The sequence below is a fragment of the Strigops habroptila genome, chromosome 8 (assembly GCF_004027225.2).
Source record: "Strigops habroptila isolate Jane chromosome 8, bStrHab1.2.pri, whole genome shotgun sequence".
NCBI lineage: Eukaryota > Metazoa > Chordata > Aves > Psittaciformes > Psittacidae > Strigops > Strigops habroptila.
In genome coordinates this window covers 1,211,105-1,235,768 of record NC_044284.2, presented here as the reverse complement: position 1 = coordinate 1,235,768, position 24,664 = coordinate 1,211,105, and the positions used below count along the sequence as shown (strand labels likewise).

The 24,664-nt window shown below is 41.4% G+C and overlaps 2 protein-coding genes across 23 annotated transcripts in view; one reads left to right on the top strand and one right to left on the bottom strand.

Moving 5' to 3' along the window:
* The window catches only part of FRRS1 (ferric chelate reductase 1), a 95,219-nt gene extending 89,198 nt beyond the window's left edge, over positions 1-6,021 (bottom strand). For 13 of the 18 annotated variants that reach the window (XR_003992834.1, XR_003992836.1, XR_003992837.1 and 10 more), the window contains exon 1: positions 341-2,001. Coding sequence is in view for 7 of the 18 variants with exons in the window: in XM_030495752.1 (XP_030351612.1) it covers positions 341-463 (123 nt within the window). In the remaining 11 variants the exon portion in view is untranslated. Of the gene's footprint in view, positions 1-340; positions 2,003-2,645; positions 3,706-5,508 lie in introns of those variants that run through there. The other 5 variants (XM_030495751.2, XM_030495758.2, XM_030495753.2 and 2 more) reach the window with 4 other exon arrangements.
* Positions 6,022-16,260: 10,239 nt separating this feature from the next.
* Positions 16,261-24,664, top strand: part of AGL (amylo-alpha-1, 6-glucosidase, 4-alpha-glucanotransferase) — a 38,928-nt gene continuing 30,524 nt past the window's right edge. For 3 of the 5 annotated variants that reach the window (XM_030495748.1, XM_030495749.1, XM_030495746.1), the window contains exons 1-4: positions 16,785-17,053; positions 19,367-19,577; positions 20,495-20,661; positions 21,105-21,308. In XM_030495748.1, the coding sequence (XP_030351608.1) occupies positions 16,972-17,053; positions 19,367-19,577; positions 20,495-20,661; positions 21,105-21,308 (664 nt within the window). In that variant the 5' untranslated portion in view covers positions 16,785-16,971. Of the gene's footprint in view, positions 16,528-16,782; positions 17,054-19,366; positions 19,578-20,494; positions 20,662-21,104; positions 21,309-24,664 lie in introns of those variants that run through there. The other 2 variants (XM_030495747.2, XM_030495750.1) reach the window with 2 other exon arrangements.

The following is a 24,664-nucleotide window of genomic DNA, read 5'->3' as shown; positions in this document are numbered from 1 at the left end:
GATTATATAAAGAAACATGGATGTTTGCTGCAGACAAGCACAAGACTTTTCCTTTGACCTCTTTCTTTTGGATACTGGGCCTCCAGACAATTAGACAAATAATATCATTGCTTGTCACACCCTGAATAACAGTATGCATGAAAAACATGTGGGGTAATAGGACCAAAGAGCTTAAAACCGTTACATGAACACTAATCCCAGCATCCATCATACAACATTTTGCCCTGCCACAATACTGTTTCCAATAGAACTGTGGTAATTGTTTTGTTACTCAGCACCATGCAAGGTTTACAGTTTTATTGTTCACAGAACACCTTAACAAGAAAAAGCGTCTGCATACCCAGAAGGCCAGAAGAACAGAGATAAACCTCCTTTCCATCCTTAGGCACAAGAAGCAGGTTATCAGCTCTAGTGGAATACATACAAGGCAAGTATGTCTGCCTTCAGGAAGAGCCAGGCCCATTTTGCACCAAGGGATAAGAGTATCAAGTTATGAAGTTTCCTGACAGAGCACACATGGACATGAAGATAAGAAAGGCACAGAGGTGTTTCAGACTGAACTCTGATACCTAAAAAAGCAGCCAGATGAAGACACGGCATGTCATTAGTCTTACACACACTCCAAGAGTCATCAATATTAACTTTTCCAAACTTCTCATACATTCAGTGCTAAAACCCCACAATATCCAGGGCAATGCTACATTTGTACTTCAACAAAAGAGCTCCTCAGCAACTTTACATCAGTAAACAGAAGAAAATCAGAGGGGAGAAGGGGCTGAACAGTTACATTTCAGGAACTAGAAAAAAACCCACACTCCAACCTCAACTCCTCCTCCCAAATATTCATGATAACATCATGATAATATCTTTAACTGCTAGTTAAAATAAGCCTTTCCTTCTAGCACCAATACTTCTCCAAACTGCTGCAAAGCTCCAACAATGTGATTTATTCAGAAGTTCAGGAAGCAAACAGGGAGCTAAAAACCATGGTTCAGTACGATGGTGGAATTAAACCACCTCTTACACGTCCCAGTGAAATCTTCAAACCCAGCTGCTGCCAGAAGAGATGAGGCTGCATGCTGCAGAGATAAGAAGAGTAGGTTGGTGTTCTAGTTTAAGTAGCAGAGGATGTGGTAGGGATTTAAAAGGAAACAAGAAATATTCTTTGGCAGACTCAACTGACAAAAACTGGCAGAAGAGAAGGAAGAAGAAGCAGAGATTAAAAGAATGAAAAAGACCAAAATCTGGAAGTACTGTACTGAAGAGCAATTTAAAAACATCTGGTTTTTTAGACAGGGTTAACTGTAGAAGAGCAATATTTTCTATGTACCTCCAACAATGAGGGCTGCATCCTGTAAAGAATAGTAATTTCCAGATTAAGATTTAGCCTTCCTCAAACACCACTTTTTCAGTGGCTTTGGGAAGTCTTTCCTCCTTTGATCTGGAAATATGTCGTGGCACTCTCTGTTCTCCACTTACACAGCAATAGGCAGAGGGAAGATGAGAAGCCCTCTTATAAACACCAATCTGTGGTTAAAAGATTGATTTTGTATTTTTAGGAAAACATCTCCTGAAGTGTTACTGGAGACAAAGCCGTACAATAAGCCAACATGCTAGAGAGTGTCAAGCTTTAAGCAATTATTCCTTAATTCCAGATTGAAGAGCTCTGGACTTTAACTCAAATACCACAACAAAACCCTTTTTATAACACAATAGAACTTCATATTTAAAATTGTTGTTCGGAATAGTCAACAATAGAAGTTTGCAGCCACTCTCATCTGCTGCCCCTAGGATCTCACTGCACCTCCTTACCCCTTTTACAACACACACACAAACCCTCAGCCTTCAGGCAAGATCTCTTCAAAACAACCCTCATACCAACCACAACAAGCAAGAAAAACAAGGACAAAACCAGAACATACAGGAAGGAAAGAAGAGGAAGTCCAAGAGATGCCCAGAACTTCCTCATATAGTAGGTTAAGATGTCTCCTTTAGCTCTAAAAAAGTACCTGTCACAGGAGCATGAAGCAGTATGTCATGCCTCGTGAATGTGACAGGCTGGCCAGGAGAAGGAAACAGTGAGTCTAGAATGCTGAGTATACAGCATTAGGAGTCCAAAAATTAACATTATTTGAAAAGACACTTAAGGAAGTGGTTTTTAAACACTAGTTAAACTAATGAACCAGCAATGAGCAATTCTGAGAAGGGACAAGAAGTATCTTTATACTCGGCCTGAAGAGCAATAAGCACTTATATCCATCCTCAGCCAACAGAGCATCTGCTTTGGTAAAGAGACAAAAAGAAGCAAAAACCCAACCAAAAAACCCAACAAAACAAAACCACACGCCACAAAGTCAGCCACTGGCAAGCAGCAAATCACTCCTGTGTAAAACAGTCACCTCTCCTTCTGTCAGATTACACGGTTTCCTCTTTTCTCTTTGGACTTCTATAGCCATGATAACGTTACTTCCCTCCAAGAGATGTGGTCAGGAATGACTGCATTTTTAGACATTTAGCACATATATGATATATACGACACCACAATGCAGAACAGTTATTGAGAATTAGGGAAGTAAGTACCTTTAACATTCTAAGCAATCACACACAGAGGTAAAGGAATCCAGGTTTGTAACAAATGAACACACAATAAACTGCAGAATATGCCACTGTTTTCTGATACTCACCTTTGTAGGAAAAGCAGAGGAAGACAACTAAATCTCACAACTACACCCAGAAGTACAACCCTGAACAAAAAGGGGTTTGATTAATGTCACGATGAATCAGCAGATCTCTGCAAGATCATCTTTTCCAGATAAGAACATGACAAACTGCAACAGAACCTTAAAATCACCAAGTATTGCCACTAAAGCTCAGATTCAGAATGAGAATCTACGTTAACTCTGGTTTGAGGCGTGTAAGCTGTGGAACAGCCTGCCATTACCTATAGCATTTGAAAACACTCTCTGTTTCCACTAGAACTTACTATAAATTGTAGGTTTGTCCTTCTTGACAGATTTTGCTTGCAAGTTGTACTAAGCAGCTTTGGCTGTAGTGGCTTATTTATAACCCTTTAAAATGCAGCTCATTGGTGACAGCATATGAATTAGCAGACAGTCCAGTTCCCTGTTCTAAAGAGGAAGAGGAATAACTGACTTCAGGACTGAAGCACAATGATGTTAACTATAAAAGCGAATTCCTAAAGCAGCTTTCAACTGGCAGTTCTCCAGCATTTTTGTTAATTTACTATGGTTTGAACTGCCTGGAAGAACAACAGGGAGTTTAAAGATTTCTGCACTTTGTTCCAAGATAAATGCACTTCACTGAAATGCTTGTGTTAACCAAGGGCCTGACAGTACCTGCCATCTCCTTCCTCTAGCCTGCCCGCATGCCAGCTGCACCAGAGTAGCATGCATCAGTAAATACCCCAAAGTTACAAGGATGTGCTACAGAGCATACTAGCTCCATAGTCAGAACACAATCACATAGATTGTGATCTTAGTCTTGTACTATAAACAGAGTTTTCAATATGTTATATACAACCAGAGACAGCACCAGATCCAGGATTCCTTTCCATATCCTATAGATATAGATACTAGGGCACACCACACTATTTTACAGTATCAGGCAGTTATTCAAACTGCTGTTCCATACCTTGATTTGGAATGGAAAAAAATACTTCAATACTCATTAGTTTGAAGCTTGACTGGAAATTTGTTATTCCCTTCCTCACCCTCCCTACTTAAATCTTCAGTATAATACAAAACTCACACCCACTGGCAGGAAAGAAAGCTTCAAAACAAGTTTGTTCAAACAAACTCCATCATCACCTGTAATTCTAACAGGGTTTCAAACATCATGTCACTCTTGGGGTGCAGGGAAAGAGAGAGAATTGTATACTTGAAACCATTTATAATGCAGCCCTCTAATTAATAGAAAATCAAAATACATAGAGCAACAGTCATCTTCTCATCACTCTTGCCTAACTTGGTCAAAATGCTTTAGAAGGAAGTTAAGCTTTTCCAAGGAAGTTGAGTAATTGGAATGTCCATTAATATTTACTTCATGTGGAATTTGATTATAACTGTAAAATTCAATTTCATACAAAGACTGCTCAATAATGAAGTAATCTGAAATTTCAGACAAGCATTTCTTGACTCAAGTTATTTCAGATGTCTGCTGGGTAGGTCGGAACTCAGGACAGAAAAAGAGCTTTTATAAGAGCACCTTTTTTTGGGGAACTTATGTTGCATATAACCCACCAGAAACTGGAGGAAAGTCATGTAGAAAAATTAGAGCAGGGGTCCCAAAGGTACTCCATCTGTGGCCAGTTATTCCAACTGCAGTGGGATGCAGAACAGCTATTTGAAGTAAGAGGCAGCCCAAAAAATCTCACTGAGAACCTACAACAGCTATTCCCAAAAAAGTGAAGTAGAAACAGCCGTTTCAGTTAGTAAGAATGGAGATGAAGTAGCTACATTTCATACTTATGACAGACCATGACAAGACCAGAACACCTCTGTGGCAACCCAAATATTAATGGTTAAAGGCTAAAGTAATTATCTGTGGCTTAACCTCAAGACATTCTGCCTGGGAGGGCAAACTGCAAAGAGAAATAAGGATTTGCTTATCATAATAGCTACCAGCATCTGTAAAGTTTCAATGTAATACAGCTACACTTGTCTGGACATCAAGAATTTATCATACCATTCATTCAGGGGTCATCTTCTCCCAAGGAGGGAGGAGGAAAGAAGAAGAAATGGTTGGGGGGGAAGAGTGCTAAAATAAAGTACAAAATCTTTAAAAGCCTGAACCAACAATACAAAAATTTAGCGGGAATCTTTTCACGCCATTGAGTATACATGTGAATTTATTCTGCTTCTTACACCTCACGATCTTACTGGATTTGGATAAATGGAGATCAGTAAGTTACTCCCTCCTGTGATGATGCTACTTCTTCAATCCCTGCAGGTCTCAGCCCCAGTAGCCTAATTCCTCAAGAGCACAATGTTCACACAAACTCAGGACCTTCTCACAGAAATTATCTTAAGCTAGCTTTCAACAGACTTTAGCTGCAGAGTACGAAATCTAAAGCCAGTTTCAGAGAGGAAGAGGACATGAGAGGAAGGACCAGGCAAACATACTGCCAATTCAAAGTAACAAAAGCTTTCTTGGAACCACCATCAGCCAAGAGGGCAAGCAGAAAAGTAAAAAGCCATCTAAAGGAGAATAAGCTGTATTAACAGAATTGTGCCATGTCTCTTCAGAAATACACTCTGACAAAGCAAAAGTGGGCTGCCTTGCTGCCCAAGAGTCATCTCCCCTCCGACTTCAGAGAAAGAGCTTGGGTTAACTTCTGCTCATTCAAATGTGGTCATCTCACAACAGCTGGACTGAGCAAGAGCAGAAAACAAGTAGTGTTCACATGCATAATAACTTATTACTTTTAATTACTTTTAACTTATTACAAACACACACCCTCATGCCCCCAAGTTGACAAAACATACACACCTCAGCCTCTTGGTCTTTCTACTCAGGAAACATCCAAAGAGAACTCCAAGGCTTGCCTGTTGCAAAATGAGGTTTTGTGACAGTTCAAGTGTAGGTATTTATCTCACAGCCAGTCCTTCTGTTATAGTGAGCAAGTCCAAGTAAAACTGACACTGGCTTTCTAATAGGAAGACAACTTACATTATTACATCGGAACCTCTCCTATTTGACTTGCATCTAACAGCATTAACCTTTATCAAGCTCAGGATCACAGGAAGTTTGTCTGAAAGAAGAAAAAGTACCCACACAGAAAAAGAAACATTTCTAAGAGTGTTCTTTACCTCGGGCACACATCTTACGCTGCTTCCCAAGCTCAGCCCATGAGACCCTACACATCAGCTGCAGTGCTTGAGCTGTAACGAAGCGCTGACCCTGCAGCTTCCTTTGCTTTGACAGACACCTACTTCCACAGAGCTCAGCTTCATATTAAGTAATTATTTTAATTATCTTCTGGTGCAGTTAAGGGGAAAAAAAAAAAAGAACAACTACAAAAGTAACAAAAACACCACAAAACCCAACCACAGCTTTTAATACCTTCTTCCTGAAAGCAGAAGTTGGTACAAGTGGGCAGCATAATTTTAAAGCTTGTTATGCATTTACTCACTATAAAAGAGAGTTACTTTCTTTTTTACTTTCCTTCAGAAGAATGAGCAATCTTACAAAGGAATATGGTAAGTTTGTCTTTTTCCATATATCCCACCAAGAATGAACAAAAGGCAAGGATTTTGCCCTGTTCAATTGTTTAATTATTTAACTTTCTGCTGGCCACCCGCTCTGCACATTAATCTTTAAGGCCACAACCTTGCAAACTTTTAACTCTATGAAGAACTCAAAGTTACAGACTGATCTGTAACAACATAGCTCGTTACTCCAACAAGCAAATCCAACTACAGGATCAGTACATTCACTGTAACAGCTACCACACAGCTATCCCCTACACACACTGATGAAGAAGCAAAACAAGCAAGCAATATTCACATAACATTAAGAAGCAAACAAGACGCAGGAGGAACGTGGCTGGGGTGGTTTCCAGCTAAAATAAGCCAGAGCTTACCTTTACTCATTAAGGCAAGCAGGCTTAAGAGTTTACCCAGCAATTCAGAACTGCCTGCATGCAAGGCAGCTTTAAAGGTGCTTTGGAAGCTTCACAGCTACTACAGACACTCTGTTAGGCACACCTAGCTTCCAAAACGGCTGCAGTCCCCACACTTTGAGCACTCACTGGGTTAGTTTAAGCGCAGCGCCCCGGGACTACAACAGCCCCGTCCCCTCGGCACCACCCGCACTCGCCCCAAGCACCGCTCCCGCAGGAAAGGGCAGCGGGAAAGGAGCCGGTGGGTCGGGCCGGGTCGGGCCAGCCCCTTCCTCTGCAAGAGCCTCCCTCCTACCTCTCCGCCCAGAGAACTGGGGTTCTGTGACAAGTACTACGGGCACGTCGTTCCTTTGCAGGCTCCAAACGCTGGGGGTGTTGATAAATGTCCTGGTTTTACGGCTGGAGTCTTGCCGCTGGGGGTGTTACTTAGAGATTGCTCTTTGTAGACGCTTGCAGAGCTCATGTGCAGTGCTATTCGTGTGCCTAAAGGTGTTCCCACACACCGGCTTGCAAAACCGGGTTGTTCTTATCGAGAAAGCAAATAAGTACTGGCTGTAACGGGGGTTTTACGGGCTGAAACTGCAGTTACTTACACAGGCTTCTGTGAGTTCTGTTTTATTTCCTCTTGTTCCTAGTCCTCAATTGCTCACAAAGCGGCACAAAAAGACAATTATTGAATAAAAATACCACGGGAATTTTGCCCTCCCGTAGAATAGAAATACTGTGTTTGTGTTAGCAGACACCTTCACTGGAGGGCTCTGGTAGCTCAGTTGCTTGTAGTAGGTCTGAGCTGTTGTAGTGATCTCAATGCTATTTAGTCATATTTTCTTTAAAATCACTTATCTGCTAAAATATAACAGAACGTGCAAATGCTCTGTTAGTGTTCTACTGTTTTCTCAGTTTCTATAAAAGCAGTATTAACCGTAGAGTTATAAGATATATATATATAAGATATATTTAATGTGAAAAACAATGAACTACTTTGCCTAATCATACCAATGACTTGTCTGTTACACTTATATTATCTCGCTCATGGAAGTCACTGGGAAGCTCAGACTTTCACTGATCTTACAGCAACTGAACTAAGTTTACAGCACCTGAAGAAAAATAACACATAATCAATAGCTTAAAATGAAATATGGCTATTTCCCCCTAGCTGGGGGCAGAGGGGTGTATAGTTCAGTTTACAAGTTATTCATAAAGTCCCCAAAATATGAAAGAGTTTGAGAGAATTCTAAGCCCAAGTACATCCATGCTTTATTAAGTGCTTGTGTGTTTCTAATTCATTTATGCAGATTAAAAGCTGCCTTCCTTGCAGATACAGTATGACAAATACTAACATACATACATTTACAGTATGAAAACTCTGGTGACCAGAGCGACCAATATTCTTGATGAAATTTAGATTTATAATTTACAAAGATTATAGTGGAATCAAGATCAAAATATTTTTAAGATCTTATTTTAGGGTCTTGGCTCATGGACAAAATGGGGCGTCTACTTCTGAGGCATTGTTAGAAATATAAAAATTCATATGGACATAATTTCCTCATTACTACCCACAAGGAGGGATGAAAATGCAAGCAACAATTCTGTTGGAAACTGTAATCAGAGCTTAAGGAAAAAAATCATTTATCTGTGCAAGGTAAGGGAGGGAATACTGGTTTGCTTCTCATTTTATAGCTTCTCTTATTTCAAAAGGTGTTGGCTCTGTTGCCATAGAGCTATAAAGCAAGAAAACCAGGAAAACACCAAGAGAACCAGGAAAAAAACAACTGCTCTTAAGTACAAAGTCTGAGTATCTATACTCCTCCTGCACAGGCAATCATCAGTCTGTCTGGAAAGACTCTTTTCAATCATACTGGTCTCCTTAAAAGAAAAATTATCAGCAAGTTTTACTGCCTTAATGAAAATATTTCTATGAAAGAGTACTGCATGCTGACTTGTTAAGTGTCAACATCCAATATGTATCAAGGAAATAAAATGCTGTGAGGGTGCTGAGGCGCTGGCACAGGGTGCCCAGAGAAGCCGTGGCTGCCCCATCCCTGGCAGTGTTCAAGGCCAGGTTGGACACAGGGGCTTGGAGCAACCTGCTCTAGTGGAAGGTGTCCCTGCCTGTGGCAGGGGTTGGAGCTGGATGAGCTTTAAGGTCCCTTCCAACACAAACCAGGCTGGGATTCTGTGATTAGGATATATGAACTACAAAGAGTCCACAGATGCATCTTCTGTGTAAAGTGTCCTGCAATTATAGTTCTATTAGTGTGTTCATAATAACTCTGTATTTATTGCAAAGCGTTACTTTCTAGTTTAATCGAAGTATCAGCTAGAGACAGAGGGCTGGGGAGTTGGGGTTTTAGCTTCCTACAAGCCTGAAGAGAGATAAAATCATGTAATCTACTATCGAACTATGTCAGAGGATGACAACGTCAAGTGGCAAATGAACAACATAACATCTAACATGAAAAGAAGCTGGTGAATTTTTTTGCAGTTTGTTACAGGACCTCAAGGAAGTAAGTGAAAGCTTATAATTTAGAAAGCAACAGGGAGGCTTCATGCCAAGTACATGAAAGGGAATTTCTGTTGCTTAAGAACCGAGGGAACAATTAAGTAAAATATATGTCATTTTGGAAATTAAATCTTGTATGGTCCAAGGTATATAGTGAGCACTGTGCTATTTCTTAAGCCCAAAGTAATAGGGAAAACAATAAGCCATTGAAGCTAGGTCTGAAGAGGCCCCATGTTATTATGTGGTTCCTTGTAATCAGTTTTCCTCTGAGGTATTAAGCTAACTATATAGCAAGCCTGTGGTCTTTTGGAAGATCAGTCCTTGCTCAAGGTTCATATCTGTGTGCTCTAGGCAAATGGTTTCTCTGCGTTACTGGAAAGATTATCTCAGTAAAACACTGCTTGAGTTTAAATCAAGTGATGTGCAAAAAGGCTGCCTCCCTATCAGATTGTCTTGGTGATGGGTAGCTTGGATCTAAGAAGTTTTTGTTACTGCTGCTTTCTATTTTGATACATTAATATGTGTTTGAAAAAGTGCATTTAGATTTGGCCCAGTACATGCAGGATTCTGGTCCTCCTATGAAGACACCCATATTTATTCACCTCCCTTCTGTGTATCCTACACTTAGAGGACCAGACTTTTTTCAAGCTTTTTCAAGCTTTTCAGCATTATCTTCTTAGCTAAACATGTATTAGGGAAATAATAACAATAATATTATCTTAGGAAGATTTTTTCCTACCAAAGCAATTTGCATATGCCTTTTTTTCCCACAGTGAGGGGAATGTTGAGTCATTGAAACAACCCCGACTATCTAAAAGGAAATAAATGATGATAAAAGTCCCAGTGTAGCATCCTTAAGCTTTGGCACTGTTTCACACTTATATGTTTTACCAACTGACTTACTGTTAACCTACGAAATAGATACATGTATCCCACTGACCTCCAGAAATATCCTTATTTAGGTATGCTTCCCTTTGGTCTTTCTTCCTCTCTACTCATCAGCCCTTTCTACTTTCACTACTTTACATGGGTTTATGTCACGTATAAAAATTAACCCTTGGAAACGTATTTATACGACGATACTTGTTTATCTAGAGAGAAAAGAATCCCGCATTTTACGGCTTTCAGCCGATTCCACTCAGTAGCCACCTGGTGGCATTAGCCACTAAGTAAATAAGCCTCTGTACTTTTGACTACGCAGAAACTTCCCTTTGGTTTTCTATCTCTGTCCCGACCCACCAGCAGCTGAAGTACTCGCACAATAGTTTCTACCCAAGTGTGTATCGACTCTGATTTACAGGGAATTCTTTCCAAAAAATAATTCCTTGCTTATGTGCAGTGAAAGAATGAAGTTTGGTTCCCTGATCCCAATTTGAGCCAGGTCTGTATGGGTGCTATGATGCAGTGACAACCTTGCCACTGCTCTGGAAAAGTCTCCACCTTCACTCAATGCACAGCACAATTAAATCGATGGATAAAGGACTCCAATAAAGTAATTTTACCCACTTCAAGGGATGTGGGCCATCGCTTTATTTGATGCACATTACTGAAGTTTTATTTGATAAAAGTACTGAATTACTCACTTTCTTGAGTTTTCTGTATTTTTCACCAACATAGGAGAGTTGTGAGAAGGGTAAGAGAGAGAAAATTGTTTCATCCCAGCTTTCAAGTCCTACAAGCAGCAATCCTCACTTGATGAGCACAGTGGAATGCCAAGTCAGGTGCAGTGACCCACTCCAGAGATGCTACAGAAAGCTGCCTCCTGCAGAACCAGGCTAGTACATAGTCTCTGTGCAAGCTGGTACCTCCAAGGAAGTTCCAAACCTAGGGAGAACCTGCTGCACAGCACCTGAAGTGACCTAACAAATATGTCACAGACACACTTGGAGGCAAAATATCAATACTGTACTACTGTAGGAGATGACAGTGATTCCTCCACCACCAAGAATCCAGCTGGAATGGGGAGCCGGGGTTTGTGCAGAGATAAGATACTCTGAAAAGCTGCGCAGTAGCAGCAGCAGTTTGCCTCAACATACAGCAGTAATTCCTAGCTACTGTGAGTACACATAGGAGCTGCTGCCCAGCTTTGGGCAAGCTACCTCTGATCAGCAATCCTAAACTCAAATTCATGGGTAACCAAAAGATGTGACAGTATCAATAAGACAAACGTTAAGAACTTTGGATTTCTGGTAGCAGCACTTGGTGATGGTTCAACTGTAAATGTTGAATTAGGTGCACTGATTGCTATATAGCAAAAGAAGAGCTGTCGGTCTGAATTTTAGCTTTGTAGCATTCCAGTGCAAACCACTCTCGCATCACCTTCCCTGCTCTTCCTGCTCATGTTTAACTTGGTGGCAGAATGTAAAAACAGCTTGAAAAGAGGCCTGGGACCAAACATGATTTGGCAATGAGAAATCAGGGATTTGTTCCAAGGCATGAAGATGAGGAAGAGATGAAAATTCTCTTTTAAAACAAATGCTTCTGTAGTCATAATCTGGTGAAATATTCTCCTGCTGCAACACATTACAGCATGGTAGACTGTTTCAGTTCCTATGGCTTGAATTCTGTCTGTGCTGAATGATTACAAAACATGCCTACAGACCTCAGTATTAGCTTTCAGACAACCTCAGGTTATGTGGGACTAGTATGTAGTTACTTCTTTGCTTAAAAACCAGATGCCAATTTTATACAACAGACACAAGTGCAATCAGTTGTTTGCCATTTGATCTTAAAGAGCTGTTTAGGTAAGATTTAAGGATCATAATTTTAATGGACCAGGAAAATACCCATGGTAATCTCACTGTAGTTCGATATGGTAGGAAGGGTTATCATACAGAAAATGGACTGTGCAAGAGACACTCTTTAAATATTTATCTTTGAGGAGGAAATATGAAACCGAAAGAGCAGATCTGCCTGATAAATCTACTGCAGCTCCGTTAAGAATTGATACTCTGAAGTCTTAAATCTCGGCATATCTCACTGTAAATGGAACAATTTATGGGAAGATAGAAGTGCTGGTAGTGATTCAGTAAACTGGTATAATATGTTGTCCTTGTAAAACAAAAACTGTCCCAATACATGTGAATTTATTTTACTCTTAACTAAGTTAAATGGTATAATACCATCCAGACACTTAGTTTAAAATGTTGTTTGGCAAGTCACCACAATTGCAGAAGATTATTAACATCAAATTAATGTGATGCTGTTAGCTAACCCATGGTCAAATATATCTTAAGCAATTATGTGAAAAGCTCCATTTAACTATAACAAAATTTTATTTGGACCTCTTTAAAGACAAATGCATTAAATTTTACTAGTTTCTATTAAAAATTGATAGCAGTCTAACTTTAGGTAGACGTTAAAGCAGAAAGCATTGCTTTTTTAAGGCCACACAGTAAAAGAATGGCCAGACTGGGATTAAAAACAAACAAAAAATGTGTCTGCAATCCAAAAATTCCTGATGACACCAGGTTCATCTTTGAAAGGTCAAACCAACAGTGCCAAGTAACTAGAGGAAAGGGCATTTACAAGTTCAGTAAGAACAAACTGCATAGGCTAGTGTCCTAGCCTCTTCATCTCATTCGATCTCTTATTTATATAGACATTTTTATTCCAGCCTACTACTTACTCACTGCCTATCAGGCTAATGCAATCTGTTGATCTGTTTAAAGGGATTTGAGAAAAATAGGCTACAGGTGATTATTTCAATGTTCTGACCAATCTTTTCTCTCAATATTAGATTCTAAGGTCCAAGGCCATGTGTAATTTCCCGCAGGGCACATAACATGTCGAAGAACAGCATTTGTTTTCAGCCACTGTATAGGAAAGATCTAACTCACAGGAGGGATTTCAGTCTCATCAAATTGCAGAGAGAGTTTTAAAGAAAACAAGCTTTCTTTAAAATCGAGGTTGCATTTCTGGATGAGATCTCCCCTTTAGAAGAGGACAGCTCGACAGAAGATTCAACAGCTCTGAAGCTTCCTATTGTTTGAACCACAGCCCAGTGTTAACTCATGAATTTACAGGTCATGGGTGTGGGGCATTGAGAAAAACTGTGCTCTCACTTTAAATGTTATGAAGTCTCATACTCCTGCACACAGGCCAAAGGAATCTGCACTTAATTTTAGTTAGCTGTTTAGTTAAGGTTTCTGTGCTAGTTGGCTTTTACTGTTGTTATTGGGAGCTATTGTTCTGTTATTAAAAATAATTATTTCTAAAAAAAGAGGACTGTTTTGCAAATACTCAAAGTTCCCACACTTTACAGTCATAACCTTTAAAAGAGGCATAAGCAATATGACATCAGTGTGATGTGACACCTAGTAAATGGGCTCCCCAAAGTGTACTGAGCACACTGGGAAAGTGTTCTGTAATCCTGTGATGCAAAACAGAAAGTGGGAGGGGAGGGAGTACTAAGATGATGTATGTAAAAGGATGGAAGGATTTGGGTATATGAATATAATTGAAAAAGCTGGGAAATTATTTCCTGATAATGACATTGATATGGTATCCACTCTTACTTTGAAGCAACTATTGATCTTTTCCTGCTGTGGTATATTGTATCACACAGAGAAACTGCAAACTGAAGGTAAAATGGCACTGTCAAATCCACCATTTAGATACTAGAATAGCAAATGTCATGATTGATGGCTGTTGGCTGTGTCCTACACAATATCTACAATGCTAAATAGTAGCACTTGTGCACTGATGTTTTGCTGGTGTGGTTCCCATATACAGAAAGACTGCTCAATTTACGTCTGCTAACACAGGCCAAAGTCTGTGAGGGATGTGTCAGCATAAGAGGTGATGTTGACAGAGCAATCTGCTCTGTTTTCCTGATTAAACTTCATAAACCTGCTATATTCATTCAGTATCTTTGTAATAGTAATTTTTTTCATATTGAATTGAAGGCCAATGAAATGAAATTGCTCTAATCATTAAGTCATTTAATAGTACTCAGGGAACTTTTTGCTGTGTAGTGGATCGAGTCCTTCGTTTAGACGGTTGACATCTGTTTTAGCTACAGTCACAAGTGTTGGTCAAAATAACTGCTTTAGGATTTGGAACCAGGAGGCTGTATGCTAGTTTGGTTTCCTCTTGATTTTTGTCTTGAGAAACTTCAAAATCCTTTTTCATAAGCTTGGATACATTTCAAAACCTGTCTAAATGCATAGTATAGTGGAGACACATTTTAAACCTTAGCAGCAGTGGTGAAATTGCCTTCAGTGATACCCTTTGGGGTTTTTCTTACTTTACATTCAACATGCACTTTAGGGTAACTATTAATGCAAAGGACTTGGCTACATAGGCATTATTTGCTCTTTCTCTCTTAGAAGTGTTCACTAAGCAGCTCAGGGAATTTCTAAATCCCACAATAACAGAATGCAACAGGACAATAGCAAGCCTGGAGGCAGAGACACTTGTACAAGGCTCTGTGGCAGAGCAACTACAGAGTCACTTCTGAGTGCTGAAGCCTGCTGAGGACCAAAGCAAAGAGATGATCCAGGTCTCTTTCAAGGACATGTCTGTTGGTTTCTTTCCTAAAACTCCCATACCTATTCAAGCATCATGTGTTTCCCATTCCTGTGTTATGTCTTCTTTGCTAGGACACATCCTATTCAGAGAAAACAGCCAGCAAAGCAGGAGAGCTGGGCTTCTGCTATGTGCAAGTCTGTCCTTGCATATGAAGCACATGGGCCTGCAGGCTGAGTACGGAATAGAGAGGCAAGGAAAGACAAGGAAGATGGGAGAATCCTAATGGGCCCCCAGGAAACATCCATGTAAAATAATCCAGATTGGAAGTATAGCTTTTGAAGCCTATCTGAATGAGTCTCACTGAGGTGAATGTTAGGGGAACTGCACAAACACACAGGGGGGCTTTCACTAGGAATTTTCCCCCAATCTTTCTAGGGACCCTAATATTGTCGGGGGCATAAAAGCTGACATATTCATCACTCACACCAACATGAAAACCTCTCTCAACAATACCAGAAAAATGAGAACTGTAATTAGGAACAAACAGATGTTCAGAGGGAAGAGCAACTGAAGGAGGGAAGGAAAAAAAATAGCTACCAGAAGGTAACACTCAGTTTGAAATGGGTGGAAGTGCCTGCACGCATCTCAGTTTTTGGACTGATCCTAAATACATCATAATTGGGTGAACACATTGCAGTAAGACACAGTTCTAAGGGTATGCATGGGATGACTGAATAGTTGTCTAAACTGTTTTTCAGACTCCTCCCAATATTTTGAAAATAAAAGAATAATAAACAGTATAATGACATAGTGACTGTGAATTTAGAAGCATCACTTTGGTGGTGGTGGTGGTGTTTCATTTTAGGTAGTTCTAGGCAATAAAAATAAACTGACCTTCCGAAGCTGCAAGGGTGACCTTTACAGTGGGATGCAGTTAATGACTTCGGTGGTGAGAGGCCTGGACCAACTGTTGCAGGTATTCTGCAACACAAAGCAACGGGAAGGGCTGTGTGGTGACCAGGATGCTTCAGAACAAGGAGGGTGGGTTTTGGGGTTTGCAGTGTTGTTTGTTCTCAAAACCACCTTACCTCTCGCTCAAAGACAGACCTTCGGAGCCCGCAGCCCTTTCCACACACTATATATAGCACTGACACCCTGCCTGACACCACGTTTGTGCTGCAGCGCAGCCTATCAGACCGGGGCCGGCCGCTGGGCGCCCGCCGCGCGGCCCCGCAGGCGGCGGGGCGCGATCGCCCGCGGAAGCCCTTTGGAGCGGCGTTTCTATCGCCGCAAGGAGCCGCCAGGCCCAAAGGCACTTCGGGCAGCGTTTAAAGCCGCGTTCTCCTCAGCGGCACGCCCGTTAAATCACACGGAGCGTTGGCCCGAGCCCCCGGTGGTGGGCGGTCTCTCCCGCCGTGTGTAAAGGCGCTGGTGGGCGCTATGGCTGTAACAGTAGGGGCTGGAGATTGGCTCCCTGAGCGCCCTGCGGTGCTCCGAGGCCCGGCTGGCGGATAGCCCAGCCCGCCCGCCGCCGCACCGCGGACGGGGGTCGCCCCTGCGGTAACCCTGCCCTGAGGGCGCGCTTCCCGCGGCGGGGCGGGCCCAGCCCGGCCAGGCCCAGCCCCGCACGGCTGCCGGGGCGGGCTCTGGGCTCTCGCGGGAGCTGCGCCGGCGCCGCCCGTCTCCGTGCGCGGCCGCGGCGGAACCGATAAAGTTTGTTTCAAGAGAAAAGAAGAAAAAGGGAATTAAAAACCAAAGCGGTCCCGCCGCGGGCGAGTGCGTGAGGGACCGCCCGCCTGGCCAGCCCCGCGCCGCCGCAGCCCCCGCCCCGGCTCCGCTCGGCCTCGGCAGCCCTCGCCCTCGGCAGCCCTCGCCCTCGGCGGGGAGCTGCGCCTCCGCGGGCCCGCTCGTGAGTATGGAGGAGCGGCTGAGGCGGGTGCCGCTCCGCGCAGGGATGGGGCGGCGATGGGGGCCCGGCAGCACCGGGGCGGGCGAAGGCAGTGACAGGTGTCAGCCCTGCCCCCCCGGCGGCTCTGGCTGCGGGCCGGGCCGCGCCGCGGGACGGGGAGCGCTCCCAAGGTGCTGCCTGCGGCAGTGCCCGGCCGGGGCAGGGCTGGGCGCCTCCTGACAGCTCCCTGCCTGCCTGCAGCGCCTCGTCCCTTCGCTTCCCTGGGGCTGGGGAACATGTAAGCGGGAGCGGCGGCGTGAGGCGTTCCCAGCGGCCGCCGTCCGCCCGGGGGGTCGCCGCTGACCTGTGGGGGTTTGTGTGTGTTTCCTTATGGCAGGGCTTGCTTCTCCGTCCCCGAAGTGAGTTTCCCTGCGCGGGAGGAGCGTTGGGCAGACGGCCGCAGCCATGCCGGGCGGTAAGGAGACGCGGCTGCTGCACCTCGGCGAGATGGAGAAGCTGGACAAGACTCTCTTCAGGCTGGAGCAAGGTAGGTCGGGGCCAGCGGCCTCCTCAACCACTGCCTACATCTCCTCCTCCTCCTCGCGGGGTGTCCCCGGGACCGGGAGCTCACCTCCGCCTTCGGGCAGCAGTGGGAAGGGAGCTCAGCCTGCGGTGGTGGTCGGGTTTTGGTGCTGTCAGTCTCCAGGGAATGGAGTGCAAAGCATTTATAACATACTTACAAGACTCGAAAAAGCCTTTATAAGTCAAGCTCTCTAGTGTTTATCTGCAATGTGGTATGTTGCACCCCATCTTTATAATTTTGAAATATGTCAGTAATACTCATATCTTGCAAAGTCTGTGGTAATGTTTCGGAATATGAGCCCTTCAGGTCCTCCTAAATCTTAAGTTGCCTGTCAGATGTCTTAGAGCTGTGCTATGTTAGTGTTCTGGCTGCCTGCTTGTAAGACCTTGCTGTTCTTTCTCTCTGAAAGTGTTCTTAAGTCTATTTGGAAGCACACACCCCACAAAACCCATTAAAAACCCAAATCAAACAAGAAACATCCCCACTAGTTGGTCCACCATTATGCTGCTCAGCAAATTCAGACTATAAAGCTAAAGCCGTTTCTAGAAATCTTTTTTAACGATGCAATGATTTTTATTGCTCTTCAAATTTTATGGGTTTTATTACTTCATGTTACTGATCTAGGAACCTAATACCAAAGTGGTTTAGTGAAGGAGTGAGATTTCGGCTCTTAGGAATAAGAATTCACTTCAACTGTATGGATTTCAAAATTTTCTGACAGTCTGAGCTAAGAAAATGTGAGTAATGAAGAAGTGCAGAGTTGAGCCTAACCTCCGTTTTTAACTCATTGTGTGAATTTTGTTGGAAGGAGTCCCACATGTCCCAGTGCATGGCTATCAAACCTTCAAAGTGCTCTGCTGGTAGCAGTCACTGAGAGGGCATAGCTACTTTTAAGCACAGCATTCCTAATGTCAGTGTAACTGTTACAGGAAATAAGATATCAATGGCATATACCCCTGCCTTCTAATTTTAGTAATCCCTGAAATAAAATGTCAGCACAGTACTGGGGAGAGGCTGCTGAGCCTTCCGAAAGTGATTTTTTTGTGTTAAGATTTTTTTCCTCTGCAAATGAGCTTCATCTTATCGGACAGACATAAAGATCCAAAAACCACTGCTTTACACAGTGGGATTTGGTGCAGTGGTGATTACGTCAATAAGAGGAACTGTGACCTTGGTGAGACTTACATTTAAATGTATTCAGACATTGAATTTTGATGTTGGAGCCCCCATGAATTCTACTTAATAAGCAGGTGGCTCTTTTTCAACTTAAGATAGCGGAACTTGCCATAGTTCAGGGGGTTTTAAACTTTGTTATTCATTATCTGTGTATTAATAACTTTCTCTTTTTACGAATCCTCAGGTTTCTTTCACTCCTGGTTTTGTAGACTGCTACAGCTAGTGGGTGTTTCACTACATGGCTGGCATGTAATGTAGGAACAGTTACTGTGCAAGCACTTACAGCTGTTTCAGTCACTTGAAGGGGCCCTGTAATTAGCCATGCACGCGATGGTGGCCCTCTACCTGCAGGGGGAAACCGATTCTGAAACCTGTTGACTAAATTGAATAGTTCATTACCAGCTGAACAAACTACACTATGGGTTTAGCTCCTAATAGTTTAACTTAATTTTGTCCCCATCATGAGTATCTTAAGCCTAAATACTGGTCTTTCTATGTGTGCGTGACCTGCAGCACGTATGCAAAACCCCCTTTGGTTTGTTGAGCTCTCTGAAAGTTTAACAACTTCTTTGTATGCTGTAGATTGCACAGAAGTGTATATTATTCTATGATTAAAAGCATAAGGAATTTAGCCTTGTTTAGTGAACCCTCAATGAGAAGGAAGGGATTTGAAATATTTTCTATTTTGCAATGTGTTCCTAATTTTTTTTTTCAGATGCTTTCATGGGTCAGCTTAATACATGGACTTGGTAAACCTAAATATTTGGATACTACATAATCCAAAATCTGCATAAAAGTTTGTGTAGTCCGATGATTATGTTTTGCTGAATTTTATTTTTAAGGCTTTTCTTACAGCAAAGAGGGACAAATGGGAACGGAGTTGAATAGTGCCATCCATATAAGTAAAGGACTATATGTAACGTGTGCAAAGAGCAATGTTAGGAAAGTAGGGAGAGATGATGCTGCAGAATTATACCATTCTGCAAAATTCTTGGCAGATATGTTCATGCCCTTTCTTCTTAATGTAATATCAAATAGTGATTTTTAATTACAGAATAGAAATACCTAGTCTTCCTGATAAAGTGATTTTTATCTCTTGAGGCTTTGAACTACAATTCCGACTGGGCCCCACTCTTCAGGGCAAGCCCGTGACTGTGTACACAAATTATCCAGCTTCTGGAGAAGTATTTGATCGCCACAAGTTCAGGACACTATCGTGGCACAATCCCACAGGAAAAGAAGATGACTCTGACAAATACTGCAAGCTGGATCTCCAAATTTCTGGGTCATACCAGTACTATTTCAGTCTTGGGTAAGTGAAATTATACACTTGCAGCCAAATGCAGTCTGCTGCCTTGGTTTACATTTTAACCTGGAGAAATCACAGTGAAGAATAAAAGCATTTTTTTCATACATTTTTCAAATTGCAACCGTGGGGCCTCTCTGAATCTGCTAATGAAAGGCAGTAGCTGTGGTGCCTGTTTAATACTTTCTGATGCATAGATACTCTGGAGAATATACAGAAGAGACTCTTGGTGTCAGTGTTGGAGAGGCAAGCCATTTTTACAAGTTTCCAAAGTCATCAGCATTCTGCGTATTTGGATGATTAATTTGTATTTTCTTCATTGACTTTGAAAGTTGTTTTCTATCTTTCTAGCACAAAGGTTCTGGCATTCTTCGCTTCCAACTCTTTACTTCCTTCTTTGTTTCAACAGCACAAGTGCAGAAGGTATACCAGTATCTGTAATGATTGTAGCCTGGTATTCTGAGTTTATGAAAGATGGGTGGTTCAATTCCCTTAGGCTTAAAAGGGCATTTAGCTCGGGGTATCTCCCAGAAGATGGTGCTCTAAATGGAGGCCTTTGTATAAAAGATGAGCAGTCTTGCTTTCTTTGTCTCTGCCCATATCCCACAAGGAAGCAGAAGTACTCTGTCTCGGAAAATAACAAGGGTATCTCACTTTTGCAGAGAGTTTAAAGCTCTGTATCCCAGTTGTATTCTTGTAAGCCCAGTAGAGAGATGATGATGCCTAAGAGATGAACATCTCTTCATTGTCTCCTCCTTTCTTCAGGTGCCCTGCAGTCCTCTTCCCCATCTCCCCCAGCCGCTGTACTGGGCCACTGTGGGTTTGAGATAGCTGTGCTTGCTGGATTCTCCATCTGAAACTGGCTGGTACAATGGATGTTTACTATACCAATGAAAATGTTTGGGGTTTTTTTTTCCCCCTAGAAATGAAAAAAGTGGTGGAGGTTACATAGTTGTGGATCCTATTTTGCGTGTTGGAGCCGATAATCATGTGTTACCTTTGGATTGTGTTACCCTCCAGACGTTCCTCGCGAAGTGCCTGGGACCGTTTCACGAATGGGAGGATAGGCTTAAAGTTGCAAAAGAAACAGGTAATGCTCAGACAGGTATTACAGGATATCCTTTCATCTGCTGATCAAAACCTAGAGTTACACTGAAGAGCTTCAGTGGGAACAGCTCATTTGTTTTTCAGTTGACAGACTAAATATTTCCCAGTAGGTTCAATTCAGTTAACAGATTCAGTAAAATGCTTAAAATATTTAAGGAGGTGTAAAAATTCAGGGATTTCAGAACATGGGAAACCTCTCTTGTTTTATTGTTTTGATTTCAGATAGACTTGGAAGTTTGTAGAACTGACAGGGTCATTTAAAGCTGGTGTTACATGGAATTTCAAGGGGAAGATGTAGATTATTTTACACTGGTTATTCCAATCCCTAGCTTTAAGTACATATTATAACTGCAATTTGTTATGCTGCTTTCAATTCACTTTGAAATCTGTTTTTCTTACTAACTAAATTGCTTCTTTAATATGTAGGTTACAACATGATTCATTTTACGCCACTGCAAAAGCTTGGACTGTCTAGATCATGTTATTCACTGGCTGATCAATTAGAAGTAAATCCTGAATTTTCAAGCCCTAATAAACAGTGCACTTGGAGTGATATAGGTGCTCTTGTGGAAAAGCTAAAAACTGAATGGAATATGCTTTGCGTCACAGATGTAGTCTACAATCATACTGGTAGGATTTTTTTTGTGTGTGTTTAATAACCAGATTGGTCCTATAATTGTATTTTGTTATTTCCCTTAACTTCACCCCCTTGAAACCACCTTTTAGTAGCCGTTTTAAGCAACTTACTTGTCTCTGCCTTTGAATCTCTCAAATCCAAGACAACTCTTTACAGTCATAACTGATATGTCTCTGTAACAGAGGTAAAAGAGTTTACTATTGTTAGTGAAAGAGTAAATAGAGCCCTTCTTAAGAGAGAATTAATGAGCTGTTCGTGTGTCTGTATTTTTATAGTATGGTTATTTTTATGATCTGCAGTGTGCAGCTCCCACATAAATGAATGGCATCTGCAGTATGAATTTTTTGGTGAGGATGAACTGAGTATGAACTGAGTACTTCCTTGTTAGACAGGAGATTATTCTTGTAGCTGCTTAAAAGTAACTGCCCAAATTTGGATCTAACATGCAGACAACAAACAGAATAGGAACAAGAGGCTGGGATTAAGCAATGGAGGAAATGTTACAGCTCATTTTGTGTGTGTTTAAGATAGATAGCTTTGTGTTTGGGGTGGGAGGTTAAGCATATATAAGCCAATGCACTGAAGGCTTTACTTCATTGCTTGAGGGACAGTGGGTTTTCTTCATTATGATCTGATGAAACTTATAGTACTTCATCATTTGTAGTTTTGCTGATTATTTGGATGAGTTCAATTACGTTTATAATGCACTTGTCATTTTACACTGCAATCCTAAAGATAAAGCTTTATTTTCATAGCAGAGTACAACAAATAGTTACAGTCTGTTTATGTTACAGTCCTTTGAGGCTTAAAAAAAACCCTAACAAGAGATACCTGTGAATTTGAAGTTTGCTTTATTTGCTTTAGTTCTTTGGTGTTGACTGCTGCCCAACATTCCAATCCAATCAGTCTGCAACACAGCATGGGCCCTGTGTTTGCCCTATCTGTTTGTTGAGAAGTTACTAAGTATAGTTATTGGCTCTGTGTCTGAGGGAATTTTAAATCAATTAAACCTGAGGCCTTTTAAACATCCTCTCAGTTTCAGATCAAAAACTTCTTGCACTTCACCAACTGGGAAGTCCAGTTTCTTTCACACATGCTTGAGATTCTGTTATCTTTTCATGGTGTGTATATTTGCATGCTGCCAAGGAGAATGTTTTCATGGACAGAAATACCTGTTAGACTCCAAAATATGTTTGAGAAGAAAAATGTCACTTTATTTTACTACATTTGTAGAAGGACTTTTTCAGGTTACATTCAGAGTTTGAAGTAACCTTCATTGGGATGGATGATTGATTTGTGCTATGGTAAAAGGATGTTTTGAAGTCTCCTAATAGGGTAGCAATATTTAGATGCCCATGGTCCTGACTTACATCCTTAGGCAAGGTCTACTTTGATGGCTTTGTTTCCTGCTTTCAAGCTTTTTAAATTCCTATTTTTTCCACCACCTTTGTTGTTTAGAATCAAAACCTCTTGATTTACAGCTGACTCCAAACTTTAACACCAAATTTAGCATAAAGAGAAATGTATGTTGAGAAATGTCTGAGTAAGCAATAATATTGTATATGCCTGTAGAGCTTCTTTGGGGTCTTTTAAAATAAGAAAACAGGCAAGTAGTTTTGGGAGTTCTTTTTGTCTGGATCTTGATTAGATGGAAGTTTAACTTTACTTTTCTCTGGTGTTATTGAACAGTAATTTCTAGTAGTTAAATTATTTCATTCCTGCACATTAGGGTGGTTTAATAGCCCCATTTGAATGGAAAAGACACAAAATGTGTAGGCAGTTACTTAAGGCAGATGATGGATACTTGCACATTGTTATTAATTCTGCAGAGTGTCTGCATTAAAGCTTAAGTTGTCTCACAGTAAATCCTCTAATGCTGATAATTCTCACAGCTCATGACCCCTCAGCTTACAGCGGCTGTATTTGTTGGTAGTCTCTGCTTTCTGGCTGAGACCACTGTGTAAAAATGGCAATGTTTCCCCTCTGTTCCTGTTGGAAGTCAGGCAGCTCACTCTCAGCATTAAGCAGTTAAGGTGTCTGGTTTTCACACTGGAGTGGAGCACAGGCTGTGTGCACAGCAGAGATCAGTGGGAGTCAGGCTTTGATGGTAATGTGCCTGTTAGGCTCTAACGAAAGCCAGCATCTATGGCCTGGCTTGAAAACTAAAGTAGATGCATGTACTAATGTTAAATATAGGTGCACCTTTTGGCATGTTAGCATAGATAAACTCGCAAACCCTGCCTGGTAACTGGGTAGATGTATCCTTTTAGGGCTGCCATTTCCTTTGGGGTGTTCAAATACCCTCAAAGAAGAAATACTGTCTTTGCTGGCATTAAATTTTCACCAGGAGACAGAAAAAGGAATGTCGCTTGGGGCTTTTCTGAGCTTTCAGTGGCTGTAATAAATCACATGAAGTAATAAAAATGGACTAAAATAAAGCATATCTCCTTTATCTTTCAGAAGAGGCTACTACTGTATAATTGGGCTTTAACACTTGAGCAAATCCTACTTTAAGCACTTGAGTAATCGCATCAAACACCTTTTCTCAGCTTTATAAAGGGGAGAAAAAAAAGTTATCTTGGGCGATGAGCAAACTTAATTTATACAATAATGAACTAGTCCTTTGAAAAATGTGAAATGAATTTCTTAAGAATGTAACAGCCTTTAACAACCTGAGCTCATTATTGCTTTATGTAACTTTAAAATAAGTATGGTGTTTTTAGTCGTAGGTGGCATTTGAACCGTGAAGATCTTAATTTCCACCAATGGTTTGACCTTATAAACATGGAATTTTGTCATGCTCATAATGGTCTTGGAGACATAACGTAAGAGAGTGTTCAGAAGAGCTGGTCATACTATAGGCTGAGAAGGGATTCTCTTTTCTTTCCCCTTAACATTTTTGTTTGAACTTCTTTGAAATAAGCAAATTTGGGGTTTAGGTGTTCATTGTTTGCTATAATTTTGGACACGTTAAGGGCTCTTCATGTTTCCAATATAATTTTTTCCCTTGTGTGAAGTAGTACTTCTGTTTTCTCTGCTTTTCTAACCCAATGGATTAGTAGACGTGTTCTATGAGAAATGATTATCAAAAAATGCTTGTAAACCCTGAGTAAAAATTTTATTTGTTCCTATGCATTCTGTGCTTTTCTTTTTACGTTTAGTTTTCCAATTGCAGATACTCATCCAAAGGAATATATAAAAATTATTTTCAGTTACAGTGTTTAGGACAATCCCAAAAATGGAAAGAAATGAGCTCTTGGATTTTTTCTTCCATATCATACTTTCAAAATCAAAATTCTTTCTGCTATATGTGTATTTACTCATGCTGCTACAGGCACACTACTGTCTA